This window comes from Monodelphis domestica, chromosome 1, assembly GCF_027887165.1.
Source record: "Monodelphis domestica isolate mMonDom1 chromosome 1, mMonDom1.pri, whole genome shotgun sequence".
In the NCBI taxonomy this organism is placed as follows: Eukaryota; Metazoa; Chordata; class Mammalia; order Didelphimorphia; family Didelphidae; genus Monodelphis; species Monodelphis domestica.
In genome coordinates this window covers 257,673,231-257,693,521 of record NC_077227.1, presented here as the reverse complement: position 1 = coordinate 257,693,521, position 20,291 = coordinate 257,673,231, and the positions used below count along the sequence as shown (strand labels likewise).

Genomic DNA, 20,291 nt, shown 5'->3' with positions numbered 1-20,291 from the left:
TTATATGTCAACAAATATGGCAATCTAGGTGATTTGGATAAATATTTACAAAAATATAAATTGCCTAGACTAACAGAGGAAGAAATAGATTACATAAACAACCCCATGTCAGAAAAAGAAATTGAACAAGCCATCAAAGAACTCCCTAAGAAAAAATCCCCAGGTCCAGATGGCTTCACAAATGAATTCTATCAAACATCCAGAAAACAACTAATCCCAATATTATACAAACTATTTGACATAATAAGCCAAGAAGGAGTGCTACCAAATTCATTTCATGAGACAAATATGGTACTTATTCCAAAGCCAGGCAGGTCAAAAACAGAGAAAGAAAACTACAGACCAATCTCCTTAATGAACATAGATGTAAAAATCTTAAATAGGATACTAGCAAAAAGACTCCAGCAAATGATCACAACAGTTATTCACTCTGACCAGGTAGGATTTATACCAGGAATGCAAGGATGGTTCAATATTAGGAAAACCATCCACATAATTGACCATATTAACAAGCAAACTGACAAAAATCACATGATTATCTCAATAGATGCAGAAAAAGCCTTTGACAACATACAACACACATTCCTATTGAAAACACTAGAAAGCATAGGAATAGAAGGGCCTTTCCTAAACATAATAAACAGTATATATCTAAAACCATCAGCAAACATCATCTGCAATGGGGATAAACTAGAAGCCTTCCCTATAAGATTAGGAATGAAACAAGGATGCCCATTATCACCTCTATTATTTAACATTGTACTAGAGACACTAGCTGTAGCAATTAGAGAAGAAAAAGAAATTGAAGGTATTAAAATAGGCAATGAGAAGACCAAGCTATCACTCTTTGCAGATGATATGATGATCTACTTAAAGCGTCCTAGAGAATCAACCAAAAAGCTAGTCAAAATAATCAACAATTTTAGCAAAGTTGCAGGATACAAAATAAACCCACATAAGTCATCAGCATTTCTATATATCTCCAACATATCTCAGCAGCAAAAATTAGAAAGAGAAATTCCATTTAAAATCACCCTACACAATATAAAATACTTAGGAATCTATCTGCCAAGACAAACACAGGAACTATATGAACACAACTACAAAACACTTTCCATACAGCTAAAACTAGATCTAAACAATTGGAAAAACATTAACTGCTCATGGGTAGGATGAGCTAACATAATAAAAACGACCATCCTACCCAAACTTATTTACTTATTTAGTGCCATATGCATTGAACTACCAAAAAACTTTTTTACTGAATTAGAAAAAAAACATAACTTTCATTTGGAAGAACAAAAGATCAAGGATATCCAGGGAAATCATGAAAAAAAAATGCAAAGGAGGGAGGACTTGCAGTCCCAGATCTCAAACTATACTGTAAAGCAGTGGTTATCAAAACAATTTGGTACTAGCTAAGAGACAGAGAGGAGGACCGCTGGAATAATCTTGGGTTAAGTGACCTCAGCAAGACAGTCTATGATAAACCCAAAGATCCCAGCTTTTGGGAACAAAATCCACTATTTGATAAAAAACTGCTGGGAAAATTGGAAGACAGTATGGGGGATATTTGGTTTGGATCAACATCTCACACTGTACACCAAGATAAACTCAGAATGGGTGAATGACTTGAACATAAAGAAGGAAACTATAAGCAAATTAGGTGAACACAGAATAGTATACATGTCAGATCTTTGGGAAAGGAAAGACTTTAAAACCAAGCAAGAGCTAGAAAAAATCACAAAATGTAAAATCAGTTATTTTGATTACATCAAATTAAAAAGGTTTTGTGCAACCAAAATTAGAAGGGAAACAACCAATTGGGAAATAATCTTCATAACAAAAACCTCTGACAAAGGTCTAATTACTCAAATTTATAAAGAACTAAACCAATTGTACAAAAAATCAAGCCATTCTCCAATTGATAAATGAGCGGGGGACATGAATAGGCAATTTTCAGTTAAAGAAATCAAAACTATTAATAAGCACATGAAAAAGTGTTCTAAATCTCTTATAATCAGAGAGATGCAAATTCAAACAACTCTGAGGTATCACCTCACACCTAGCAGATTGGCTAACATGACAGCAAAGGAAAGTAATGAATTCTGGAGGGGATGTGGCAAAGTGGGGACATTAATGCATTGCTGATGGTTGTGAATTAATCCAACCGTTCTGGAGGGCAATTTGGGCAATGCCCAAAGGATGCTAAAAGACTGCCTACCCTTTGATCCAGCCATAGCACTGCTGGGTTTGTATCCCAAAGAGATCATAAGGAAAAAGACATGTACAAAAGTATTCATAGCTGTGCTCTTTGTGGTGGCCAAAAATTGGAAAATGAGGGGATGCCCTTCAATTGGGGAATGGCTGAACAAATTGTGGTATATGTTGGTGATGGAATATTATTGTGCTCAAAGGAATAATAAAGTGGAGGAATTCCATGTGAACTGGAACAATCTCCAGGAACTGATGCAGCGTGAAAGGAGCAGGAAAAACATTGTACACAGAGACCAATATACTGTGGCACAATCAAATGTAATGGACTTCTCCATTAGTGGCAATGCTGTGATACGAACAACTTGGAGCGTTCTATGAGAAAGAACATTATCCACATTCAGAGGAAAAACTGTGGGAACACAGAAGAAAAACAACTGCTTCAATACATGGGTCGAGAGGGATATGGTTGGGGATGTAGACTCTAAATGAACATCCTAATGCAAACACCAACAACATGGAAATAGGTTTTGGTCAAGGACACATGTAATACCCAATGAAATTGCATGTCGGCTCAGGGAAGGGTGGGGGTAGGGGAGGGAGGGAAATAATATAATTCTTGTAATCAAGGAATAATGTTCTAAATTGACTAAATAAATTAACTAAATTTAAAAAAATCTAGAAGACAAAAAAAAGTTTAAGTAGACCTCTGGGGGGAGTTTCCCTACTTTTATTAATATTTTAATAAAGGCTTCTTTTTTATTAAAAAGAAAAACAAAAAACTTTGCTCAGATATTTTCTTTAATTAAAAGTAATAAGGAACAGAAATTCAGAAGAAAAACATATGATCCATCATGTAGTTCAATGGGGATATGATTAGGGTTTTGATGTTAAATGATCACTCTACTGGAAATATGAATAACATGGAAATATGTTTTGAACAATGATACTTGTATAACCCAGTGGCATTGCTTGTCAGATTCAAGAGGTGGGAGGTAAGAGGGGTGGGAAAAAATCATGAATTATGGAACCATGGAAAAATATTCTTAAAAAAAAAAAGCAATAAATAGGGAAGCTAAACTCTTGTCATTTAACTCTGAGAAAGGAAGACTGGACTTTTGAATTCCTGAGCTTCTTTAATCAGAGACAAAGAAAAAGCCTTAGGTTTTTATATGAAATACTGAATAGAATTACTGAATTGAATCTAAAATACAGAAATAAATATGTGAATTTCATAAAGTTAAATTGGCATTTCCTTAATTAAAATTAGTACCTTTATTTTATTTTTTCTATTTATTTTTATTTTTAGTCCAACAAATTAGTTAAAACTAACTTTATGATATGAATCCTACATTGGTAATCATCTCTTATCTATCTCTTAAAATAAGCTTCATTTTTATAATGTCTTGTGCCTTTTTTGTGCCCTTTCACAAAGAAAGTATTTGTGATATGTAAGTATTAATTTTGTAGTCAGATAACATGACTAGTTTTGGAAAAGAATGTCGTTTGGGGTTTTTAGTGGAGCAGGTTCTGAGAAGACCAAAAGCTTCAATTCATGTATGAATAAATAATACATATTACTCTATTCCAGTTAGTTACATAGACATGACCTTAATGCATTTCTTTTACTTTTTTAATTATTCAATTCTTTGAAATTTTCCTTTACTTCTGAATTTTTAGAAAGCTCTGAAGATAGATCTTTGTAATTCCATTGCCTGAAAGTAATGATGCTTGTACATCGAGTTGTACTGAATTCCCGACCTGGTACGTATTTGCTTATAATTAATATATAGCTGTGGCTATTTGTTTCTTCGTAAAGAGGCACAAGTAATAATAACTGTTGACCTAAAATGCAAAAAAGAAGTGATAGAAAATAATGTCATGTTAAAACAGAAAATTATCCTCAGTGATATAAGTACTTGAGCAAACAATGTACAGTGCTTTTTTTTTTTTTTTAATTTCTTGGCCTGGAATCATTGGCAATAATAAGAATGATACTAAATAGAATAGGTTCCTTTTATTTGTTCATTACCAAATTTTATTATGGATATAAAAATGTATTTTCCCACTTTATATAAAAAGCACTGACCTACTTCTCTATTGTTTATCTAACTTTAATCTTAGACGCTTAGACCTAGGAGGGGTTCTAGAAGTCATCTGATTCATCTCTTGATAGACAATTCCTGTTCTTGAATATATCTTTAGAGAAGATGAGGTCTCTTGATGGATCTATTTTTCCTTTTGTACCCTGACTGACTAGAAAATAGTTACCACTATCTTTTATGTAACAGCTCTATTCATTTTTTTTTAAGTCATAGCTAACTCTTCCTGACCCCATTTGTTTTCTTGGCAAAGGTACCAGAATGGTTTGCCATTTTTCTTCTTCAATTCACAGATGAGGAAACTGAGGCAAACTGGGTTAAGAGACGTGTCCAGGGTCATACAGCCACTAAGTATTAGATTTGAATTTAAGAAATTGAGTCTTCCTGAATTTAGACCCAGCACTTTATCCATTGGGCTATCTAGCTGCCCTAAAGACAATGTCAAGAACATTAGATTTGTAATTAGATGACCTGCCTCAAATCCTAGATCTACCACTTATTGTTGTGTGACCTCAGGCTAAGCACTCAGTTTCTGTGTTAAAATTCAGGAACTGGACTAGAGTCTCCAGCAGTTTTCAAAGTGTGGTTTTGGGCCCCCTCAGGGATTTTACGTCAAAACTGTTTTCATAATAGTACTGAGATGTTTTAATTTCTAATAGGTAAAAATCCATAAAATCCCTAATTTCCAATATGGTAAAAATTCATGAATATAACCCACATAAACAAAAGATCTGTTCAGTTTTAAATTGTATGTGTCAGTTAGTCACTGAATTTTTAAGTACCTACTACTTACTAAGCATTGTGTGTGTGTGTGTGTATATATATGAAACTGTAAATATTTAAAAACATTTGCTTAAAAAAAAGCATGGGGGGGCAGCTGAGTAGCTCAGTGGATTGAGAGCCAGGCCTAGAGATGGGAGGTCCTAGGTTCAAATTTGGCCTCAGCCACTTCCTAGCTGTGTGACCCTGGGCAAGTCACTTGACCCCCCCATTGCCTAGCCCTTACCACTCTTCTGCCTTGGAGCCAATACACAGTATTGACTCCAAGACAGAAGGTAAGGGTTTTAAAAAAAAAAGCATGTAATAATTCCACACATTATTTTCAAAACTTTCTTGCTTATTTGTGCTGCCTTCTGAAATTTCCTTCTATTCCTTTTTGTGTGTTTTTTAATAAAATACTTCAGTGGCCCTCCTTTTTTTGGTGGGAGATATCATTATTGCTAACCATTCCTAACCCAAATCTCTTGACCTCTCCCCTTTCCTGTAATTAAAAATGAAGAGAAAGTACAGTATAGAACAATGGACTACTCAGGACACATTGGTTTGAATCCTGATTCTCATAGTAGTTCTATGGCCTTGGTTATGTCATTTAACTTTTCTGAGTTTCTCTTTTCTCATCTGGAAAATTAAGATAATAATTTTATTACCTACCTCACAAACTTACTATGAGTGATTATTATTATTATTGTACTTTGTATTTCATCAACAAATGCACAGAATATAATCTGATTTATCTGTCCATATCTCACATCAAGCTCTGTTACATATTCATTTTTTAATTGCTTTTTGCTATTTCTCAAGTCTTCTGACATCTTGCTGTAACATTTTGCCAACAAACTGCCCTGTCTCTCTGACTGATAAGGAGATTAAGTATTTATTTACCATTGTGCTTTCTGGACTCTTCAACTTTTGTGTTGTGGTGACTACTTTACATCTGTTAAGTTTTTCAAGAAAAAAGTAGTTACCTATGATCAGTCTTTTTTGGACTTGACAATTTGTTTAAAAACATAGTTTATATCTGTTGCAGCCACATATAGCACTATAGACCCACTTTTAGCTTTTCTTCTAATTTGGTATTTACTTTGTTGTTGTTTTAAGTTGTTTTATTTTCAGCTCCAAATTCTCTCCTTTTCTTCATTCCTCCCCTACACATTGAGAAGGCAAGAAAAATGGTACCTATTATACATATGAAGTCACGTAAAACATTTCCACAATAGCCATGTTGCTCTCACTCCCTTCAAAAAATAGCATGAAATATAAAGTATAAAAATATGCTTCAGTCAGCACTCAGTTCATCAGTTCTCTTTCTGGAGATGGATAGCATTTTTATCATGAGTCCTTTGGAATTGTGGTTGGTCATCATCTTGATCAGAGTAGCTGAGTTTTCCACAGTTGATTGTCAACGCAATATTGCCATTACTATGTCCTCCTAGTTCTGCTCACTTTACTTTGCATCAGCTCATATAAGTCTTCCCAGGTTTTTCTGAAGCCATCCCCTTCATTATTTCTTATAGCACAATAGTTTTCTATCACAATCATATTTTTGCTGTTTACACGACCTTTGCTCAAACCAACTAATGATCTGATCGTATCCGTATACAATAAAGCTCATACTACAGCGTGTGTCCTACCTGTTATCACTTGTTTTTGAATAAGTTATTATGGATTTCATTTTTCTGCTCAGTGATAAGGCTTTTTAAGTATTGTTTGAACCTTTGATCTCTTACTCTTTGGTCATGAATCATATTTCTAAAAATTGTTTTTGCTGTTCTTTGGTGCCCACTTTTGCATCAAATTTATTAACGATCAAAGCCATGTTAATTAAACTGCAGTTTTCTTCACAGTGATATGTTTTCTGAAGCTTATCTCAAGTAGTGCAAAACAAGATGACAAAGTATCCCAGACAAATATATCTTTCCCCTATTTGGGCCTTGTGATTAAAAAAAAAAAAAGAACAAAACCAAAACAAATCACTCCAATTTTTAATTTTTTTTCTGAAGTAAACTTCAAAACTATTTCCCCATATATCTATGACTTTCTTATATGGTCTGTTTTTATTTATAATGGGAGTATGTACATAGTCCTGACTTCTTGTCTTGTATGACTTGTATTAGAGATTACTCTAACAAACCCAAGATTAAGATATTTCTTAATTGTCTAAAAACTGTTATTACTGTGGAAGCTGAAGGAGATTACATAGGACTGAGGTTTTTTATACTGTTATGATCAAAATTAAGGCAATCTGAGGTACAAAGTTCAAACACAATCAATTTATCAGCTAAGCAAAAATTTTCCAGTAAATAAGGTCTCAGCTTCATCAGCTAGCTAAGATCCCAATGAGAACAGCTCTCTTTTGTAGAGCCTGGAAATTAGAAGGTATCATCATAGATGGGGAAAGCAGTATGATTGGCTATAGAGCATGTAGCATCATAGCCATGAAGGACAAAATGATTGGTTGGAAATTGGGAATGTGGGACTAGCAACAATCTCTCCTTTCATTCTGATTGATGCATTCTGCAAGAATAAATAATAGTTTATAGATAACAGACCAGACTTAAAAGAAGGGCAATTAGAGATAACAATACTTGCATCTTTTAAGAGCAGTTAGTGGAACAAAGATAATAGGTTTCTTTTAATTTAGGTGATTTACAGGAAATCTGAACTTTTAAACTCAGAGGGAAAGACTGGACTTCTCAACCTATGAACCATGTAGCTTAAAGACAAAGAAAATGACTTGGGGAGTTATGCAAAACACAGGCAGTATTATAGAATAAAATCAATTACAAAATAAAATTCATTATAAGGTAAAATTAGTTTGGTTTACTTGGTACTTTTATTTATTTAATGAGTTACTATGGCTAAAAATGATTTCTCGCTTGGTAGTCAGTCTTCTAATAGTTAACTTTTAATTAGATTGGTCATAGGACAATAGCACCAAGTCTCTATTGTGTTCAAGCCCTTTCATCTTATATGGTTCCTGCCAGCCTAAACTAAAATATAATACAATTCAAAACTTAGGAGTCCCTATCAAAATATTAGAAGATTTGAGTTTCCAGGTCTGGCACTGCCAATAAACTCTTGTAGCATTGAAGAAAAATCACTTTGCCTTTGTGGACCTCCATTCCCATAAAATGGAGTTTTGAACAAGATGATCTTTAAGGATCTTTTTAACTTGATTTATTTTAATCATTGATTTTGTGGGGAAATTAATATGTTAAGATATCCTTTTGAGGCTTCAGTGAATTTGTGATCTCATTGACATGAGATACCCTGCCAACAGAACTTAGCCTTGTTCTAGGTCTCAATATCACAAGGAAATTATTTTTACAAATGAACTAGTAATTCTCTGCTCTTGCCACATGATCTTGCTACATTTTCTTTTCTATTCACCATCTCTGCTGGTATCTTTTGTGCCACTTAAACAAAAGTAATTTTACCATTTATTAGATAATTTTCTGTAGCCTACTTATGCCCATTTTATACCTTTCCAATACCCTTTACATGATCCACAATTTTATTATTCATAGATTGTGATGATATATGATTAAGCACCATATAGCATTGTTGTAGTTTTTTAAAAAGATCATAATTCATATATAAATTGGATAAAGGTCGGATAGACAAGCTTTATCATTTTTATAAACATAACACAGAGAATGACTGATTGGCATCTCCTGAGAGTCAAGTGACCTCTGGACTCAAAAATTTTCTACCAATTGTTTAGTCAGCCAGTGTTTATTAAGTGTCTACTAATGTGCCAGACACTGTGGGTATACAAATATTAAAATGAAAAACAGTTTCTGCCTCCAAAGAGCGTATAATACTATAGTGAAGACAGTATACAAAAGGAAATTGAAAAGGAGAGGGAGATGGGGAGGGGAAGAAAATTATAATGAAGAGGTCCAAAGTAGGGCAGCCATGTGGGAAATATGATATGAATGAATGAATAAATAAAACAGTTATTAAGCACTTATATGTGCAAAGTACTGTGCTGGGTATTGTCAATACAAAAAAAATATATATATACATATATATAAGAGAGTTCCTGCTCTCGAGAAGCTTACATTCTAAGAAGAGGAAAAGGTTTTATCTACAAATCAAATGGAAAAGTCTCATGGTCCTTTGGGTACAATGGCAAATAGCAATGTCTTCTTTAATGCTATTAACTGATAAGATTATATCAGTTTCTGATGTTGAACTATTTGACAGTGCCAAGGACTTTGCTGGCAAGAACTTTCTAGTTAGATATGGTGTAAGTTACAGAAAAAATGGGAGACTATAGTCAGTTTAATTCTTCATATGACCTTGGAAGTGGTGCAGAGGCTTACTTATCTATCATTGATCATGGGAGAGCAGATCAAGAGGGCTTTGTTTTTCTTTATGGATAGCATAGCAGAGGAATTAGGGAAGAGTAAAAAACACTGGGGAAAAACCAATCTATTCTCTGTATTTTAGCCCAAATCTGTTAGAGACAGTTTATTCTTATTTAAGCTGTTTTGCTCAGATAGATTATGAGAGACCAAATTCCTCCTTGCAAACAGACAACACTCTCTAAATCAATTTTCAAGTTACATTTTTATAATAGCGATTATAAAACAAAGGATGCTGCAGCAACATAACTATATAACTCTGTTTAGATTTCTATGTTTGTGGAAAATTTTTCTGAAAACTAGACTGAGGACCCAAGGACAACTTTTTGTTTTAATAACAAATTTCTACATAAATTTTCTAGTTATATGATCCATATTGTCTCCCTTCCTTCTTTCCTCCCCTCTCCTGGAGCTGACAAGCAATTCAATCTGAATTATATATGTATTATCATGCAAAACATATTTCCATATTATTCATTTTTATAAGTGAATAATCTTATAAAACAAAAACACCAAATCATAAACTCAAGTAAACAAGTGATAAATCATGTTTTCATTTGTATTTCTACTCCAGCAGTTCTTTCTCTGGAAGTGGATAACATTCTTTTTTCATAAGTCTCTCAGAATTGGTCTGGATCATTGTATTGCTGTTAGTAGCAAAGTCTATCCCATTTGATCATTCTGCAGTATTGTAATTACTATGTATAATGTTCTCCTGGTTCTGCTTTTTTCACTCTGCATCAGTAGGTCTTTACAGCTCTTTCTAAAATCATCCTGTTCATCCAAGGCCAACTTTTTGGATAAACAAAATGGATACCTCTCTTGGTTTTGTTCTTAATAAAACTGACTTATCTCTAAATCAGATTAACAAAAAAGATGCTACCTCAATTAATCTAACATGTATCCATTTCTTTTTCTTCTCACTTTCTGCATTCTAGGGGAATAAAGATCCCTTCTTGAAATGGATTGTCTTCTATTCAAATAAAACTGATTAGGTCCTTAATTTAGGGGAGACCAAGGAATTTAAACCAGGACTCAGTTATAACTAATTTTTATAACATAACAAAGTTCTCATAAAATAAATGGGATATGGGGGTGGACATAACTTTGCTTTTCATAGAAATAGAAACTAGTTAAAAGCTAGTCATTAAAATATTACTCAACTCTAAATGAAGAAGTTATGGAATGAGAGTGAAAAATGAAGCATATATATTTTTTTAAATATAGCCAAAGTGGCTTGACTGTACATGTCCAAAACAGGTTTTGTTTTTCTTACTTTCTCAGATTAGGGAGGGGCTGGTGGGAGGGGGAGAATACCAAACTGAGAATTTTAAAAAATGAGCTAAAAAACCATTTATGCTAGAAGGAGAAGGGCCTTTGCTTCTATAACATCATCAAAGAATTCTTTCTTTAGGACATTGTTCTAAGTATTTTCCCCAGTTGTGCATATCCATATCTTCTTATTCCATGTGACTCTCATCCATGTACCCCATAAGTATTTCATTGGGGCAACAAGATTGGAAGAGGAGATGTCTTTCTCTAACTTTCTTGATAATGAATGATGTTCCAAAAGTCTCAATGATATATATTTACTGTCTATCAGTTAACCTTTGCTTTTGCTGCATGTTTATCCCATCTTCTTCTCTGGACATACATTTCTCTGATGGTATTGTTCATGCCTCTTTTCCCATGTAGCTTTTCATTGACTATATGTTGTAGCCTACTCATGCTTATTGTACATAGCTCTCTGAATATCAGTTTTAATTCTTCAGAAACTGTGGTATTATCAACATATAGCTACAGAATATTACTGTAAAAATAATCATGTTTAAAAAGATAGTCTTCTAATTTTAAGGAAAAACTTGGAGTCATTAAACACGTAATAGAGTTTCCCAAAGACAGAGTAGCCTACTCTCTTCTTAACCAGTTCCAATTGTTCATCTGCAATATCTGTCCAAGCTAAAAGATCATAGGTTCATTGATTAGAGCCAGAAGGAACCAGGTCATTGAGTCCAAATTTTTTATTTTTTAGATGAGATAACTGAGGTCCAGGGAAGTTAAGTGACCTGACAAAGTCTTCTTACTCCATATTGACTGCTCTTTCCACTGAGTTGTACTGCCATTTTATGAATGGACCACATTATTAGTTTTCCATCCAGCTACACATAATTGTCTAGGCATTTAGCTTCCTTCATCTACAAGATTCTGTCTGTGTGTATAGTTAGGCCATATTCTTTTGAGTCATTATGGAGTGGTGATTTAAAGATTAGTCTTTGTTTCAGAGAAAAGTTTGAGGGTCACAGAAAGCACTACTCACTACTACTCATAAGGCCCAGCAGGTTGGTTTTAGAGAAATACAGAAATGAACAGAATGAGGACAATTTATACAATGACAATATTGTAAAGACAAACAACTTTGAAAGACTCAAGAATCTTCTTCATTTGAGTATGGGTAGGGGGGCTAGGGGTAGCATTGCCATTTTTAAAAAAAGGAAAGAAAAAATGATCATCAAAATATGTCTTTAAAATGCATAGAAGAGAATAGAGAAAGGCCAAAAGGATCAGCAAGCAGAGCAGCTTTGAAAGTAATATGTTGAATTTAACAGATACTTAAGGAAGGACAATCTGTACATAAAGGAGATTCAATTTCCTATATAGCCTTATCTGTTGTACTGTATATAAAGAAGTGCTCATTTCAGTCAATGTTTGTGAAGGTTGGAATTTTAAAAAAGGAAAAAAACTCCAATCTAGCCTGCTGTCTTCCTTCTTTTTATTTCTGGGACCAGTTCATTATCCATCTGCAATATCTGTCCAAGATATATGTATTGATAGACTTTCCATTCTACTGTATATCATAATCTTCACAATGGACAATCTTTTGTAAAAATAAAATGATTTTTCCTCCTTCACTTGTAACAAAAACGTGCAGTTAAACAAAATAAATCAATCCAGACAGGGGGCATTCTTCATTTATCTGATTTTTCCTGTGAACACTTCAGTGATTATGGATCTCATGTAGGAGATCTTCCTTTGTTCTAGGAATTGAAATAATCAGCACAAATGTCATCCACAAATAAAATTACTTGGAAGATCTCACCAAATTGTAGGAATAAATTTCATACTTGTATTTTAAGCACAAGTCTGCCAGAAGCAATTTTTATTAACTTAAATTATTCCAATTTAGCATTTTTACTTAGAGAAAAAAAGACTATATCATCTTATGATCCTTAAAATCTTTCTCAACCAAGCAATTTGGGAGTTAGAGAATTATTGTGACAATAGATAAAATTCCAAAATGAGATAAAACATTTTTTATAGTGCTCAGGCTAAAGTTCAGTTAATATTTTGCTTTGATAAACAGAATAGTCACTTAATTTTCTGCACATCCTAGAGGAATCATTTTCTTAAAATTACTCCGGCCCTCTTTAACTTTTCTTCATATTTTACTGAAAAAATTGAGACCATGTATAGAGAGCTCCCTCTTCCCTCTCCTCTTATCACTCAGATGCCTTCTGCCACTGTCTCTTCTCCTTGTCTCATGAAGAGTTAGCCTTTAACGTGTACAATTATCCCTTCTACATCATGACTTTCCCCATTGTGGTTTCAATATATCACAGTTCAGCATAGGAAATTAAGCGGAAATTTTCGGGGAGTTTTGTGGAAACTACAGACAACACACGAAGGCCAACAGATGACAGAAAAACTAAAGAAACTGAGAAATGAATGCATACTTAACCCAAAATTTACAATAGGATACTGTAAACACCCCATAAAAGAAAAAGAAAAATTCAGATTTTTTTTTCTCTGCTATGAAAGGAGAGCCAAAAAATTTCATTTGGATTTTCCAGATTTTGAAGGTGTTGCATCCTTAACACCCATGAAGTGGAAAGGGATAACTGTATAAGCATTCCCATTCCTTCCAATCTCCTCCATTGAAATGTCTTTTCTGTCACTCCTATTCTCTGTCTTCAACCTCTCCTTTTCTGCTAAACCTTTCCCTACTACCTACAAACACACCCTCAAACAAATATCCTCAAAAAATCTTCACATTATTCCATCCCCACTATCATCTAGAATCACCCCTGCATTTTGTGGCTAAACTCCTTGAGACAGCCTTTTACAATAGGCACCTCCATTTCTTGACTTCAAACCTCATCTTTTTCATTTCTTCTATTGTCTTCTTCCTTCATTCCTACTTGCACCCACTTGAAATTCTTTGCTCTAGTGTGAGATGATTTACTATTGTGGCACTGTGCACATATGTACATACTGTATACATGCACTATATGTTCAAGAATGTAGTTAAGGCATAGTAACTGCCAAGGATGGTTTCTAGACTGTGAGAGATTTAGTTAGGCCATTGAACAGATGATACTTCAGAGAGATGGTTGGATGGTATCTTAGTTGTGTGGAAAGTTAATATTGAATTGTGAAATGTTTCCCTTCTTTCTCTCCCCCCAACACAGTTTGGTTTAAAAACTGAAACATTTTCTCCCTCTAGACTATGAAACTTGGTTGGGTTCTCCCTTTTGTTAAGACCTTTGTAAAGAATAACAAGATTTAGGGCAGGGTTGAACAGCCACTAGACCCACTTGAGAGATTATATAATGAAATCAACAAGCCTTGACTGCCATTTTGGAATACAGTGATCCAACCACACAGTTTTCAGCTGGCCTCTTAGTGTTCTTAAGACCTGCCTCTTCCTGTGATAAAGTAATGATGGAGGGCTTAAATTCTCTTGACTCCACCTCCTCTGTGACTATTTACAAATCAGAACCATACTGGGGAGGGACTAGATGATGATGATGATGATGATGATGATATCACAAAGGTTTATAAGATATATGCCTCAGAGGTTCTTGGTCCCTTTTGTCCTTCTCTTCTGACCAGGCTCTTACTTTCTTTCCCAGCTCCTCTCGTTTGACCCAGCTCTCTCTGCTGACCATGTGGGCCACTGTTTAATTGCAAGTTCTTTGGTGTCTGTTTGAACTGTGTAGGGTGTCCACTGGCTAATTTAGATTTTCTTGAACAGTCTATTAATACATTATTTTTAAAATTAAGAAACACAGCCTTTCAAAATTTCAATCATTAGAGCTACAAAAGCATTGCAAAATATTTTTATTTTAGCAATGTCATTGAAAGAGTCAGGAAGTAAATAGTGTTTTCAGAAAGACTCTGACAATTGAATGGATGAAATTTAGCCTTGATAAGCATGAAATTCTGAACTTCTTAGATACTTTGATTTAAACTTCTAGTGATTTTTTTTCCTTCCATTATGAATAAAATACTATTTTTACTTGTTTAAGGGAGTTTATCTACCAGAAACCTACCTAATCACAAAAAAAGCTAAATAATGAGGTGTTAAACTGTCAAAAGATGATCCCTTTATAAATTGTAAATAAGCCCCTTGAGTAAATCAGAAAGTTCTAAAGGACCTTTAAAAGTCAATTCAGTGAGTCCAGGGGAGTACCTCTTAAGGTAGAAGACATGGAGCTCCTGGAAGGCTGGAAGTAAGAAACTACCCAAACTAGGGAAATGGAAGCAAAGTCAGAGGTAGCCATTACAAAGAAAAGGATGAAGACTAGATGCTATTACACTGATTATCAGGAGTGTAGGGACAGATGCTCTGTTGCTGAAAGCCCTCTCTAATTTTTTATTCTGAGTTGTATTTTCCAACACATTTTTTTGACTGTCATCTTGAAAACTAACTTTTGCACTGAAGTCACTGGGTAATAATATATATATTTATTTAAGTTATAGGGTCTTATTCTGTTCTTTGTAGAATTTCTCTACCTCCTCCAATTTCTGTTGTTGCATAAGCTACCCCATTATATTTTCAGTGGCCTTTTTGTTTGTGTTCATCATGAGTATTAAAATGGAAGATGACCAAGTGACTCACAAAACAATGTTTCTTGCTGCCTTTTGAGGTACAGTGAAACCAAACCTCTAGTTTTCAGTCTGAAAACTTTTCAGCTATTCTATTTATTTCCTTATATTTCTTGGTTTCATTTCTTATTAGATTTATTGATATTAATTTCCTCCAGTTAGTATGACTCAGTTATTGGACAAGGAATTTGCATTTTGAGTGTGAACAGTTTAAATTTTTCATGTGTGTTAAAAACTGTAATTCCTAGCATCCATTTCCTAACCATACATTCTTATGTTCTTCCTCTCTATTTTATAATTCCTTCTTTTTAAGGATTTAAATTTTCATATTTTGGAAGAGAATTAAATTATCATCACTATAGATAAAGAAGGGAAGTTGTTCCTACACACAGTTTAATGTGAGACAGAATTGGTATAGTGGATGGAAAGAAGGCAGGACACAGAGTCAGTAAGATTTGGATTTAAGTCCTGAATTTTCAGTCTTGAGAACCAAAACACAAAACTTTTGTTTTCCCCTTTCTAAATCCTTCTATAACTTTAAAACAGGTGGTGAGATAGTTTAAAAGTGAAAAGATTAGTAATAAATGTCTGATATCTGATATATGTAGGAAAATGAGAAATATGTGTTATGAAGAACTGTTCTCCCATAGATCAGTGGTCAAAAATGTGGGCAAATAGTTTTCAAAAGAATAACAAGATATAAATGATCATTTGCAAATATGCTTGAAGGCACCCAGTTGGTACATTGGATAGAGTGCTAGACCTAGAGTCTAGTTGAAGATCTAACTTCGGATCCTTTCTTGAATGTTTATTAGCTATGTGCCTCAGGGTAAGGCACTTAACCTTTCTCAGCCTCAATTTCTTCATGTATAAAATGGGGATAGTTGAACTGATTCAGTTGATCTGATTTATGGCCCAAAGGGCCATAAAATTGAGCTGTGACCCTGTTATACCATTACTGAATATGTATCCCAAAGAGATTTAAAAAAAAGGGAGGGGAAGACCTACTTGTACAAAAATGTTTATAGCAGCTCTTTTTGTGGTGCAGAAAAATTGGAAATTGAGGTGATACCCATCAATTGGAGAATGGCTGAACAATCGAGGAATATGTTGGTGATGGAATACTATTGTGATCTAGGGAATCATAAGCAGGATGATCTCAGAAAAAGCTGGAAAAATCTACATGAACTGATACAGAGCAAAATAAGCAGAACCAGAAGAACATCGTATACAGTAACAGCAATATTGTACGATGACTGTCTGTGAAAGACTTTCACCAATACTTTCACCAATACAGTGATCAGTGATAGTTCTAAAGGACTTATGACAAGGAATGCCATACACCTCCAGAGAAAGAACTGTGGGAGTAAGATGCAGATCAAAGCATACTATCTTTCACATCAGTGTATTTACAGTTTTATTTTAGAGTTTTGGTTCTGTATGAGTCTTCTCCTATAACAGTGACCCATATGGAAATATGTTTTGCATGATAATACAGGTATGGCCCAGAAAAAAAATAAAGTAAAATAAAATAGGGATGATAATAACTTCCTCCCAGGGTTATTGGGAGGACAAAGAGAGATATACTATGTAAGTAAAGCTTTTTGCAAACCTTAAATCACAATATAAATGTAGCTATTATTAGCTTTATCATTATTATATCAATAGTTACCAGGAAATGTAAATCAAAGCATCTCTAAAGTTAGATTTACTCTATGTAAATTGACAAGGGAGGGAATAATCATTTTTCTAGTGCCTGACACTGCACTAAACACTTTACAAATATCTCATTTGATTGAATTGAAAAGGCTGACCAACAAGTTGGAAACAGACATTTTTGTTGGAGCTTCAGAGGACAGGCACACTACTAACATACTGTTTGTAGAGCTGTAAATTGGCCCAGTTACTTTGGATAACAATTTTTAATTATGCAAGAAAACTGTCCATATTGTCTATTTCACCCAGTGATACTACTATTGGGTATATATCTTTTATAATCCTATAGAAACAAAATATTAGTTGTAGCAGCCTGGGGATTTCAAAGATTAGAAACAAAGTGGGTGCCCATCAATTGGAGAATAGCATCTGAATGTAATAGAAAATTATTAAGGAATGATAAGTGGGGGCAACTAGATAGTGAACAGAGTGTCAGGCCTGAAGTTGGGAAGACTTCTGTTCAAATCTGGTCTCAGACATTTTCTAGCTGTGTAATCCTGGGCAAGTCACTTAACCCCATTTACCTAGCCTTTGCTGCTCCCATCTTAGAATTCAATCTAAGACAGAAGATAATAGTTTAAAAATAAATCAATGAGAAAGAAAGATGAATGTATAATCATATGAAAAAAAATACTTTAAATCATTATTGATTAGAGAAATGCAAACCAAAAAAATAATTCTGAGATCTCCTCACACCTATCAGATTAGTTAAAATGATAAAAGAGCAAAATGACAAATGTTGGAGGGGATGTGGAAAATGCAGATATCAATTCACTGTTGGAACTTTGAATTATTTTGGAGAGCAATCTGGAATTATGCCCAAAGAGTTATAAACCTCTGTATATCTTTGGATCTATCAATGCCACTATTGGATTTGTTTCCTAAGGTGATCAGGGAAAAAGGAAAAGTATACTAAAAGTATATATACATATACACATATACATTCTAAAATATTTATAGCAGCTCTCAGTGAGGTGACAAAGAACTGGAAATTAAGGAGATGCCCATCAGTTGGGGAATGGCTGAAGAAGTTATGGCATGTGCCTGTGATGGATGGAATACTACTTTACTGTAAGAAATGACTAGCAGGTTAATTTTTTTAAAAAACAAGGAAAGACCTACATACATGAAATTATGAAGGATGAAATGAACAGAACCAAGAGAACAACTGAAATATTTTTTGAAAAACGACCTGTGTATGTCCACTCCCAAGGAAAGAACTGAAATAGAAACAAGCAAGACATATTTTTACATATACATATATGATGCCTTCTCTAATGCAGAGAAGGTGAGAAGGAGATACCTGGGAATTTCAATGTAACAAATAAATAAATTTAAAAAACAAGCAAGAAAGAAATGATGAGCATGTCTCTGGACAAGACACTTAAATCTCTCAATGCCCCCAAGCAGCTCTCTAAATTTATAAGTTGTAGAGTGGGGGCATCCAGGTTGTTCAATGGATAAAACACCAGACCTGAAGATGGAAGCTCCTGAATTCAAATGTGGCATATCATACCGTCATGCTGTGTGATTCTGGATAAGTCATTTAACCCCCATTGCCCAGTCCGTCATGCTGTGTGATTCTGGATAAGTCATTTAACCCCCATTGCCCAGTCCTTACCACTCTTCAGCCCTGGAGCCAAAACACAGATTTGATTATAAGATGTAAGATTATAAGATGTAAGGGTTAAAAGGAAAAAAAGTTGGACAATGAGTAAATGAAGAACCAATAAAGATTACAGAGAACAGATAATGAAACATAGTCTCACAATAGTGACAAAGGTGATTTCTAGAGCTAAATGTTATATACACTGTCAGATGCAATCTCTGTCCAATGTTTTTGCTCAACTGTTTTCTTTGTCATGTGTAGAGGGAATTTCATCCTCTCCCCTTCCTGGATTGCTGACCTGGTTCATCCCATTTTGCATGCCAGCTCTTTGTCCATGAACAAAGGGTGTAGGTGTGACCTCTCTCTACTTCCCTGAATGAGGCAGGGAGGAGCTACATGTTGTCAGACTTAAGAGTAGAAAAGAGACTTATCTATGCCTATCTGCTTTCTCTATTTTTTTAAATTTATTAATAAACTCTATGTAAATAAGTACCTGGAGTTTTTAACTTAAATCTAACAGTCATAATGGAGACTTGGAGGGGGTAGGTTTGGAAGAACAGGATTCTAAGAATTTAGAGGTAGATACAGAGAGTATCAATAAAACTTTTTAAAAACTTTGAATCAGATTTGTGTCTGATGCTGGTTATAAAATCCATTTTTTCAAAGAAATATTTTTGAGATAGTAGCAACTGGAAAATAATTTGGACTAAGTAGGTTATTTTAAATTGTGAAGAGGGGGCAGCTGGATAACTCAGTGGATGGAGAGCCAGGCCTAGAGACACTTCCTAGCTGCCCTTCCTGGGCAAGTTACTTGACCCCCATTGCCTAGCCCTTACCACTTTTCTTCCTGGAACCAATGCACAGTATTGATTCCAAGACAGAAGGTAAGGGTTTTAAAAAATAAAGAAACATAGCTCAAAAACAGACATGATTCAGTTCAACTCAACTGGATTTGTTAAATGACTGCCAGGCCTATAGTCAGGAAGACCTGAGTTCAAATGTGGCCTTAGATACTTACTAGCTGTGTGACCCTGGGCAAGTCACTTAATCCTATTTGCCTCAATTTCCTCATCTGTAAAATGAGCTGGAGAAGGAAATGGCAGACAACTCCTATATCTCTGCCAAGAACCATCTCCCTCCCCCAAAAAAGGGAGCCATGAAGGACTGGTGTGGGAACCAAACAAACCATCTTCTATAATCCAGGTTATATGCTAATCACTGGAGGTGCCCTCAAAGGACTGTAGCACCCGGGGTACCCAGCATGGGGGTATGTTGTTCCATGAATTGGAAACCATGCAGAGCTGCTCATGGAAAATGGAGTGTTACTTACAATGTTGTGAGCTCTTGTGGGTTTTAAAACTAACAATCAATAACTAAATATTATATTTTATAAAGTTTTATTAATAATAACTAAAACAAAAGAACTGCCTGACTTCAGCCAGGTTGCAGGTCCAAGAGAGGAAGAGGGAGGAGTTACAGCTGCTTAAATGCAATCATGCAAAATGCAGGGACACAGGAAAAGGGAATTTTGGGAAATACTAAGGGACTTCTGGGAGATAAAGTCCAAAGGCTCAAAATTTCCATTTATACACTCTCTGTAGAAAAAAAGCTTTG

The 20,291-nt window shown here is 34.6% G+C and overlaps 1 protein-coding gene across 6 annotated transcripts in view; it reads left to right on the top strand.

Moving 5' to 3' along the window:
- Positions 1-20,291, top strand: part of PTGR2 (prostaglandin reductase 2) — an 86,989-nt gene that overhangs the window by 11,745 nt on the left and 54,953 nt on the right. For all 6 annotated transcript variants that reach the window (XR_008914971.1, XM_056810689.1, XM_056810690.1 and 3 more), the window contains one exon: positions 3,895-3,978. Coding sequence is in view for 4 of the 6 variants with exons in the window: in XM_056810689.1 (XP_056666667.1) it covers positions 3,939-3,978 (40 nt within the window). In the remaining 2 variants the exon portion in view is untranslated. Of the gene's footprint in view, positions 1-3,894; positions 3,979-20,291 lie in introns of those variants that run through there.